This window comes from Lycium ferocissimum, chromosome 3 (assembly GCF_029784015.1).
Source record: "Lycium ferocissimum isolate CSIRO_LF1 chromosome 3, AGI_CSIRO_Lferr_CH_V1, whole genome shotgun sequence".
Classification (NCBI taxonomy): domain Eukaryota; kingdom Viridiplantae; phylum Streptophyta; class Magnoliopsida; order Solanales; family Solanaceae; genus Lycium; species Lycium ferocissimum.
The window spans coordinates 64,176,754-64,187,730 of NC_081344.1; the positions used below are offsets into that span (position 1 = coordinate 64,176,754).

A 10,977-nucleotide genomic window follows, 5' to 3' on the forward strand; every position below is an offset into this window, starting at 1 on the left:
ACCAATGACTGGATCAAGAGTCGGTGCTTCGTTATTGATGATAACATTGTTGTTGTTGTTGTTAGCATCGTTGCGATTATGGCTCCCAGACATTCCTGATAAAATCCTAATTACAAGAAAACTTCAAATGAAATAAGTGAGATTTGAACAAACCACTGCTATTATCCTTAGCCTCAAGGTGGACGCCAAACTGTTTACCCCTGAAAAGGGTACGATTGAATTTGTACGCGGTTTAAAGGATATATGATTTGATTTTCCAAATTTAGTATATAATTATGCAATAAGTAGTATGAAATATCGAAAAGATAAAGTTAAAACTAAGGAACAAGCCAGGGCCTCTGTGAGCTTTCGGACTGAATTCCGTAACAAGGAATGCCTCCGATTGATATTTAAGTTTTAAATATTAAGGGAAAACAAAGGGAATGACCTGACAAAAGATAAAAGAGCCTTTTAAGTAATGTGATTTGAAATTAATAGCATAATATTTCCTTGTGTTCACTGATGATCGATTACAAATAACGTGTCCTTATTTATAGTACATGAATCAGCCATTAGCCCATAACCATTCTCAATAATGACTAATAAAGGATCTTAAAAGCCGCCTTGAATGCCAATCGTAACGTCTGCACGCTAATCGTAACGTCTGCACCGAATATGGTCCGGTTGAATAGCGGCTGCAAGACGTGATATCTTCATTTAATGAGCTTGTCGGGCTGCTACTTCGGAGTGGATCTGCCTTGGGTAAAAATGTAGTCCTCTTCTTTAGTCTGCTGAAACGACCCGACGTTTCCTACTCTAACCGCCACGTGCTTTGCTAGCTAGACGCCACGTGTAAAGCTGCGTTTTACCATGTATGCAGTGATAAGTTGTAGTAGTATCAAAAAAGCAGTACCATCATCAACAAAAGAAGAACTGCCTCTCAAGCTGTAATTTTGGTTGTCTGCAACGCGAGATCTGGATTCTGGTAGATGTAGTGTAGGAGCTACAGGTTCATCCGAACCTAATAGATTTAACTTACGTGTTAAAAAAACTCACTAAATAAGTAGTAGAGAATGTGATAAAATTGAATCTGCCTATGCATTCTCTGCCCATGCAGAGGACTGTAAATAATCTATCTACATTATTATAAAAGCACGAATAACATTGTTGGTTGACCAAAATATTCTTTAACTATTAAACGACTTTTATACCCTTTTAGTCTAATTCTCTCATATTTCTATTGATTATTTTCATAAATAGAAAAAACATAATTATTGAAAATATAATTCAAAACAAATACTACTTCTAAATTCCGATTCTAAATCTAATTAATTAAAGAGTCTTTTATCTATCACCTTCAAATAATGAGGAGACATCCACCCAGCAGTCGTATTTGCCTAGGAGTAGTTTTGTTATTGAATGTTGCTTTGGCCGCATTATTTTTAGACAAAGATTAGGGTAATATTATATCATATTTTGATAAGTTTAGGTATCTTTAGATTACCTCATACGTTTGGTCGGAAAACATAGAATAAGAGTTCATGAAAGCTAAGTACCGTATTCATTTTAAGATAATGAGTATAGTGAATGTTGGATAAAATTATAATCTTGAAGAATTTATCACATAAAAGTCAAAAAATTAAAAAAGTGCATTTGTGTGATAAACTTTAAGTGAGATGACTTTTATGCAACAAAAAATAAAAAGTGACTTTTGCGTGATAAATTCAAAGTTGAATGACGATACAGATATGCTCAAAATAAAATAGGAAAATGCAAGAATAGCTATCGTAAACTTAATTGATTATCTTGCAAGTCGAAAGATATAAATTTCTACTATGAAAGAAAATAAAATTGTTGAAATTGTTTCGTTATATAAACATTTCATCATGAAACTACCAAGAAGTCAGAAAAATTTACGACCATGGGAGGACTTGATTTTATTTTTTTTTAATAGTATTATATTTTACTTTTGTGATCAACTAAAATTTATTTAATAAATAACAAAATATTCTTAAAATTGAGAGATATTCTTATTATTTAATTTTGCTTGGTAACGATTTTCAGGGAATAACGTGCAAAAGCACGTTCATAGAGACTAGTTATTATATAAGCACGAATAACAATATTGGTTGACAAAAATATCCTTCACATATTGAACGACTTTTATACCTTTTTAGTTTAATTCTATCATATACCTATTGGTTATATATTTTGGTAAATAGAAAATAGAATAACCAAAAATAGAATCCAAAACAAATACAACTTCTGAATTTTGATTTTGAATCTAATTAATTAAAGAGTATTTACGTTCAAATAATTAATTAGGAGATATCCAACCAGTAGTCGTATTTTGCTTAGGAATAGTTTTGTTATTGGATGTTGCTTTGTCCGTATTAAAACTAATAAAACATTTAACATAGACAATGATTATGTTATTATTAGATCATATTCTAACAGGTTTAGGTATCTTTAGATTACCTCATATGTTTGGTCTTAAAAGATGGAGTGAGAGTTCATTTAAAGTCAATTAACGTACTTATTTTAAGATAATGAGTTTAGTAAATGTTGGATATTATAATCTTGAAGATTTTATCGCATAAAAGTCATTTTTTAGTTTTTATTTGTTATATAAAATTCATCCAACTTAAAGCTTATCACACAAAGTGATTTTTTTTGTTACATAAAAGTCATCCAACTTGGGCCAAGCTAACAAAAAAAAAAAATCTCACTTGAATATTCATATTTTGTACTAAAAAATATGACATGACAGTTTAAGTTGGATGACTTTTACATAACAAAAAAATAAAAAATATTTTTGTGTGATAAACTTTAAGTTGGATGATTTTTATGTAATAAAAAAAAAGTGACTTTACCTTATAAACTCAAAGTTGAATGACGATCAGTTAGGATATTTTTGTGGGAATCAATACATATATACTTAAATAGAATAGGAGGATGAGAAAAAACAAGAATAACTATCATAAACAAGTCCAAAGATATAAAGTTTATATTAAAAGAAAGTAAACAGTTGAAATTATTTCTTTTTTTAAACATTTCATCATGAAACTATCATGAAGTTAGAAATATTTACAACGGGAGAATTTGAACCTTTTTTAAAATATTATATTTTACTTTTGTGATCAACTTAGAATAACTAAATTAAATAACTAAATATTCTTAAAACTAAAAGATAATTTATAATTTTATTTTGCTTGGTAACGATTTTCATGGAATACCGTTCGTCAAGACTAGTAAGGATACAAGATTCAACTTGCCGAGTTCCTAAGAAGAAGAAAAAGAACAGCTGGGAGTTCGGACATCGCGGAGAGTGTAATGAGGAGATGTTTTTACTGTTACGCTCTCTAAGTGTCTTGGAAAGGCAGTGTAAGGCAAAGCAAACGGAGGTATTTAAAAGGCAAATCATTTGTTTATTTTCTGTTCATAAAACCACTAATGTTTCACTTCTGTAATCAAATACTTGGTACATTTTAAGGTGTTTGAGCAAAAACTCGAACGGCACAAACATTGATTCACAAATATATTGTTGCCCAAGAAGTGAATCTAAGATTGGGATACCCTTGTCCATTTGGAAGAGAAATACAATTTGTTTTAGTCTTAGCAGTGGAATTTATTTTTTTTATTTTTTTATTTTTTTGGTTGTGGGGTTGTTTAGGTAGGACATAAGATTTTCAGTCTTAACAAATCACAGTCGTAGTCCCCAGTACATTTTTTCTTTCATGAAATACTGATTTTGCAAACCAGACATTGTTTCATCTCTTTTTCTCTGTCCACACCATCCCTAATCCAAATCTTCCCAATGAACAAATCCTGCAACACCCTACCAGGACCTACCTTAATAGCCTCGATAAAAAAAGGTTCCATATATCCATTATAGAAGTAGCATTTCTTACAATTAAACTTGAGAAAAAGTGAGATTATCACATTCGCATCCCTGAGCTAATGAAGTAGAAAAGGAAACAGCAACGGTGTTAGTAACAATTTTGACTTCTCAAATGGTAATCAACCTATCTTTCACACACTAAGAACAAGTTTCAAAAGAATGAACAATAAAAATATTACAAGCCCCTAAGATATTTCCTTCAAATTAGCTCTTGCTTGCTCTTAGTTCATGGTGGTCTAGAGATCAATCAGTGCACCTGCTTCTGTCGTGATCAGTCCATTTATGAACCGCAGCAAGCTGATTTTTGGCCATTTTGACCACCTCCAGCTCCTGCGTCTGGTTGATTAATTTTGATCGTCGAAGGCTGCAACAGCACAAGTATTAGCCTTCAACATATGGAAAAAAGGTTATCTGTTTTTCTTTTTCCGTTCTCACCCCAATCCGTGCAATTCTATTTTTTTCTTTCTTTCTTTCCTTTTTTTTTCATTTTTTTTTTTTTTTTTTATGAGTGGGGTTGTGAGAGGGCAGTGGGGTCCTAATAATACAACCAAACTAGATCAAGTGAATACCTCTGCTTTAGAATCTGTGTCTGAAAGCCTTTGTTTTATATCCTTTGCTATTGACATGAAAACTTGTTCCACGTTAAGATTTGTTTTTGCACTCTGCACGGAAACAATCTCTTAGTACAAGCACACCTACCAGAAATTCTTTCCATATGTTATCACGTCATACTTACAGTTTCGAAAAATTTAATACCATACTCATCAGCAAGTGCTTGGCCCTTAGAGGTCGGGACAGCCTACAAAAAGTTCAATGCAGCAAACATTAGACTTGAGAGGCTCATGCTTACTACTCATTGAAATACAAATCCAAACTTTTTCTCTCCCAACTTTTTTCTTGCTCTTATCCTGTTTCCAGGTTCTGCTGTCTTAAAATTTTAATGGTTCTTCTTCATTCTTTAACCTCAACTTTTTCCTCTTCTCTCTCGGGGCGGGGGAAGAAAAAATCGAGAATGTTAAAGAATGAAATGACTGATAAAGATTAAAGTTGGGATTTAATTTATACAAAAAACAAGAATAAAAAAAATTAAAAATAAAAATAAAAGACCGACGGACTCCATCGATTTATTTTAGAAAATAATTATATTTTTTCGCGCATTTTTGCACCTAAAAAATATTGAAAAAAGCCCTCTTGTACTTTATGTCAGCCTTCGAGAGAACTTGAGGAAAAAGAAGCATGAGGAATGATTTAACATTAATCTCGCCTTTGATAAGTTTTTGAATAGTTAAAGGACTAAAACCTACATTTTAGTATTTTGTTGACATTGTCTGAAGCATGCTGCTCAATGTTACGAATCCAGTTCGTGATATCTACGAATAGGAACAAGACAATTACAATCCATCCACAAGGGGAAAAGGAAAAATAAGGCATTCTCCTGCACAAGACACTGATGAGGTTATCTGGACTCGTCCAGAAAATTCACCTGGGTCAAAAGAAAGGTAGCTTCAAACAAAACTACGTCTTAGATGACATGAGTATCAGGGAAAGAACCTTACTGTTAAAGGAAGATTCATCAGTAACATCATAAACCAACAATATACCCATGGCTCCACGATAGTAAGCTGGAAAAATTTTAAACAAAAAAGGAGCCAATAAGTACACAGGTAAACCATAATGCAAGGATCAAAGCGAAGTGTTTATCTAAGACAAAGCAAGCTTACATATTGTGAAGAAAAGGAAAATGTATAAACATTTGCAAGCTTGATCATTTTTCTTCTTTTTTATAGTTTAAGCATTTCCAAGCTTATCTAACTTTCTAGTAACTTGATACATGAGGTACATTATAATCAACTTTGTACTTAGTGAGGCCAGGGGATGAAGGGTGACACTGATCTGTTGGGACGAACCAAAAGGGGACAATGACATGACAAACAGAAAGCTTTTTTTTAAGATAAAACGTGAAACGTCAGTTAAGAAACCAAATTTCCTGTTATAATGCCCTTAAATGAAAACTCTTTTCCAGTTAAAAGACGTAAAAACATACCAGTGGTGATTGTTCGGAACCGTTCCTGACCAGCCGTATCCCAGATTTGTAGTTTGATCCTTTTCCCCTCGAGCTCAATGGTCCGAATTTTAAAATCGATCCTGAGAGGAAAAGAAAGATATTCAAATTTGACAAGCCTTTTTTTTAGAACTAAAACCAAGTATATAACACCCAGAAGGAGAGAACTAACCCAATGGTGGTGATAAAGTTTGTTGTAAAGGAACCATCAGAAAAACGCAAAAGAAGGCAACTCTTACCAACACCTGTAGAGTGCATGTCAAAAAAGTAAATTTCAGCTGAAAATCTAGTCATCATTTTCTATAGCTGCCAAATAATGCAGACACATTATATAGTTTCCAATCACGATGAAGAAGACACTTAATAGAAATCCATCCAGACTGGACAATTTTCTGAAAAAGGTTATTGCAGGAAAAATATTTATGGGGAAAAGTTTGTGCAAAAGAAGAATGTGCCTGGATAGTCGTAGTTTTCTTTAAGTTTGGTGAGAGGGTTATGTGAGTGAAAGAAGATTTCTTGGTTGAAAAGGTCAATCAAGCAACTTACATCCAAAAAGTTACTAGAAAAAATAAAATTTTCTCAAAATCGCTTTACATCCAAACGCCTACAAGAATCTCTGAGGGAAAGGATATCAAGAAAACTGCATAGGGAACAAAATCATCCTACCTACGCTGTAAGCATTGAACTTCTTCCCTCGCCATCCTGCTCCCCAAGGGAGGAGGAAAAAAAATATATAAATCATGCAAAGTTAACATCCCACCTACACGTCAAGCAATAAACTACATCTTAAACCCTGGTGCAATCTCCCGATAAACAAAAGATGGTGCACTCGGTGTGTGTGGAAGACTCACTGGATTGCTTAGAAGGAAATCATCCAAAAGAAAGCAACATGAAAACCCCATCCCCCTACATATACATCAATTCTTGTGCGATTACCAAAGAGGAGGGACAGAGTGAGATTGCTAATCTGAACTAGTGATATAAGTTTCTCATCAGGAGTAGATGAAATATTTTACCGCCTTTTATGATTAGCAGTAATAATCTGTCTTCTTCCTTTTTCTCAAAGTAGAGATTATCACTGATAATCATAAAATGTGGTAAATATTTCATCTACTCCTGATGAGCAACTTATATCACCAGTTCTGAGTGGAGTAGAAAGACAAATAAATTTGGCCACATTGGTAGGTCGTCCTTCAAATCATGTTTCAGTTTCACATAAAGGAACATCTAAAACTGAATTTAATTGTGTAATCAAGGGTATAATTAACTAACAGATGCAACAAAGAAACCATGTGTGCAAATGATTTAGTGGATTATTTGCCAGCGACATGGATTATCTCCTGGCAGTTGAGCTAATCACAGTCAAGCATGATCTCATCAGATTTTTTTTTTTGAAGTCCTAGTCAATAGTGTGGGTCATCTCTCTGTTCTGAAATCGAACATTCTTGCCTAAATGAATCAATAAAAACAACCAAACTACGACAATTCAGCTGAGCACTGACTCCAGCTAATGCAGCAAAAAGTGGCCCATATATGAAGGAGATGAAAAGCAACAAAGTCAAGCAAGCAGCCAAAGACAGTAAAATTTGCAAATCAGAAAGACGGAAGTCAAATCAAAAATCACATTTCTCTTCATTCTCTTCATAATCAAGCTCATTGAACCCTCATACTCAATACTCGTAGTTCTGCATGCTGCTCTACGTCGTAGACAATATCCTAAAGTTGACTTCAGAAGCAAATATAACACCAAACAATAATTAGGACTCCACGAACCAACTTAGGCTGCATTTTTTTTTTTAAAGATTAAGATGTCTGAATCTGAATACACATCTGAATATTAAGATGTTGTATGCGGATCTGAACACTAAATGATTAAGACTGTTTTTTTTCATCATTTGAATGTGTATAATATATCAATATTTAAAACATAATAAATATGTTATTCAAATAAAAAAGTAATTAAGAATTATATCAAGAAAATATTAGATAAAATATTAACTTAAACAACAAAATTATTATTTTAGAGATAAATTAATGTATTTAAAGATATAAATAGATATTTTAAGCATGATACAATTACTGAACTATCTGAATTAATAAAAAAATGATATATGGATAAATAAATTGTTATAATAAAATGTAATCATAAAATTTAAATTCAACACAATGATTCTGTTCCTACGGACTATCAGAATTCAAACGAGAAAAAGTAAATATTTCATCACAATTTGACATGAAACAAGAGAACAAATAGTTAAGAATAAGTGAACCAAAATCATTGAATGTCAAAGAATCATAATTTTCCATGATTTTCATCAAAGATATTTTATATAAGATCCAAAGTATCCATGATATCCTTTATATTATAACGCATATAAAAAATGCCTCCACACTGAAAGAATATGTGGAAAAAACTCAAAATCGCTGAATCCGACGAGAGCATAAAATCGACATTGTGTTATTCCCCCAAAAAGAGCAGATTATAGTGTAAGGAGTTTGTAGAAGAAACAGTGTTTAAAGGTTTGTGGTTTGGGGAAGAAAGCGTAGTCTTTTTTAGGGAGTTTACCAACGAGTTTAATACTTGAAAGAAAGTGGGCTTAGGTCTGAATAATATTAAGACACTTTAACAGATCTGACTGAATCAGAGGTCTTCAGACCCAATAAGTGCTAGAATTTAAAAGAAAACAAATGTTCTTAATGGGGCTCTGAATCTAAATCAGAATGGGGCTCTGAATCTGAATGATTCAGATTCAGAGCCCCATTAAGTGCAAACAAATGAGGCCTTAACCTTCTAGGTTGACAAGCACACGCACTAACCACATATCTTAGCCAATACCATTTTGTCTTAATGACCCAAATGCAACAGTTGATTCAAACAAAAGCTGACAATTCAGCTCCATTTTGGTATGCAGACTGCAGCCTACCGAAGAATAATCCTCCACCTCCAGACACATAATCTAAGACATTTAATAAAGGAGTTTACACTATCTGCTGTAGGACAGAACTGCATTATGAAAAATGTAACTAATATGCTACTTGCTTGGCGTCAAAGCCTCATCATCTCTTCATTATTTAGGATATAGCTATTTATCAGAGAAGTTGGTAAACAAAAGAGACAGGATCCTCCTAAGACACTCGGAATTTTCCCACGCCATGCTCATATCATCGCTTGACAAGCCTGGAGTTCCACCTAGTGTGTAGTATTAAACCCGCCACTACATTCACGAGCCACATAGACATTAATAAAACAATACCATATCCAGGTCACTTGATAAGTCATACATCAATGTCACGCATTAACTTGCTGCAATCGCTGTTGGTGCAATATATACTCTTTTTGTGCTTAAAAACACTCAGAAGATGATTCAAAAACCAAGTTACTCCATGGGACAAATAATGAAAGAAAAGGTCAAGCTAAATAGCAAGCAAGGCACCAAAGAGAAGAAGGGTTAATACATTTACAACCCCTTAAATTTGCCAGCAAATTTCATTTAAGACACTCATACTACTACATGTTCCAATTGAGCACCTGAACACATGCTAAGGTGTTTCTATTAGACACTTTCTGTTCAAATTTTGGAAAAGCTTTTTGCGCATGTTCTCAAGCGTCTGTTAGGTAGTTAATTTAACCACATAAAAAAAGTCATCTCCTTTTATTATAAACATCAACCTCAATTAGAAAAACGTTTGGGGTTTTACGGCTTATTGATGTGAATGCGTATAATTAAAGGAGGTGGCATTGTTTAAGTGGTTAACGTATCTACGTAATGGGCATTTGAGAACACGCGAAAAAGCTTTTCCAAAATTTAAACCAAGAGCGTCTAATTCCACATGCAGTAGTTCGAGTGTCTAAATGAAATTTGCTGACAAGTTTAAAGGGCTGCAAATGCAGAAAAAGGACCAAATCTGACAAACTAAAACTTGCATTATCATGTAAATGCCTGATTCGTACAATTATCGAACAATGCGATTCTCAAAACAGCCAAAAAATCACATTTTTACAAGACTAATCCAAAGAAAAATCAGAATAATTCAACAATTTAGGAATATGTGATAGATGAATCAGTTACCGCTATCGCCGATCAAGAGGAGCTTTATAAGGTAATCGTAATCTGCTCGTGCCCTTGCCGGTGGAGCGGCCATTGAATAATCAATTCACAATCACCAATAGAAAAATCCCCTAAATCACCTCTGCACACAATTACTCACACAAATCAATTCAAAATTCATTCTGATGCTTTTTGATTCAAAAACTCTCGTCTTTCATTAAATTTATTACATCAATTGCATTTATACAACATTTCTTTCTTTTATTACATGGTATTATCGTGCAGCGCACGTTCATAGAAACTAGTATATATATATATATATGCAAATAAAGGAGCAGCCCTTGAACTTGTTAATAAGCAGATCTAGCATAAAAACAATTACAGTTACATAATGCAATCATCGCCTTCAACTCAAACTATACATAAAAATAAATCACATTTTTTGAAAAATTATGCATTGCACTGGAACTACCTTTGCACGTTAGCAAACTCAATTAATTCCCAAAATCTTCGATTAATTCAATATCTCCACACAAATCAATTCAACAACAAAAAAAAACTGCAAATTTATGCATAACGGAGCAGCCTTGGACTTGTTAATAACTAGATCTAGCATAGAAACAATTACAATTGCCTTTCAACTCAAAGTATACATATGAAAAATTATTAATCAAAAAAAAACTTTGAAAGGAGTGATTTGGAATTGTAGATCTACCTTTGCACGTTAACGAAGTGTTGGCACGGAGATACTTGCGGTGCTCACGCGCTCTCTAAAGCAGGCAAGAAATTTTTTAAAATGAAGGAGTCATACGTGGCGGGTTATTATTGGTTTGTTATTATAGGGTACTTTTTATTATTATTATTTGTTGGGTTGTATTGGAGCTGGATTTTTGTGAGCTGGAGACCGAGTCTACAAAGACACACACATCACGATTTTTGGAATGTACAGTAGGCTTGACATAATGCATGTATTTATCTATCTATAT

General features: G+C 33.3%; 1 protein-coding gene across 1 annotated transcript; it reads right to left on the bottom strand.

The window, feature by feature from the left end:
* Positions 1-3,864: 3,864 nt before the first annotated feature.
* On the bottom strand, positions 3,865-10,698 carry LOC132048995 (ras-related protein RABE1c-like). The gene is made up of 10 exons (XM_059439675.1): positions 10,464-10,698; positions 10,013-10,133; positions 6,115-6,187; positions 5,925-6,025; positions 5,437-5,502; positions 5,185-5,250; positions 4,844-4,911; positions 4,617-4,679; positions 4,450-4,542; positions 3,865-4,244 (listed from the first exon to the last, which is right to left on the bottom strand). The coding sequence occupies exons 2-10, from the start codon at positions 10,083-10,085 to the stop codon at positions 4,161-4,163; spliced, it is 687 nt and encodes a 228-aa protein (XP_059295658.1). The 5' UTR covers positions 10,086-10,133; positions 10,464-10,698; the 3' UTR covers positions 3,865-4,160.
* Between the last annotated feature and the right edge of the window lie 279 nt (positions 10,699-10,977).

Excerpts from the sequence above, each read along its gene's own strand:
- LOC132048995 (XM_059439675.1), bottom strand. The coding sequence starts at position 10,085 with ATGGCCGCTCCACCGGCAAGGGCACGAGCAGATTACGATTACCTTATA. Across the intron at positions 5,251-5,436 it reads TGATGAATCTTCCTTTAACA|ATATCACGAACTGGATTCGT; the intron begins GTAAGGTTCTTT and ends TCCTATTCGTAG. Across the intron at positions 4,245-4,449 it reads ACACAGATTCTAAAGCAGAG|CCTTCGACGATCAAAATTAA; the intron begins GTATTCACTTGA and ends GTGCTGTTGCAG.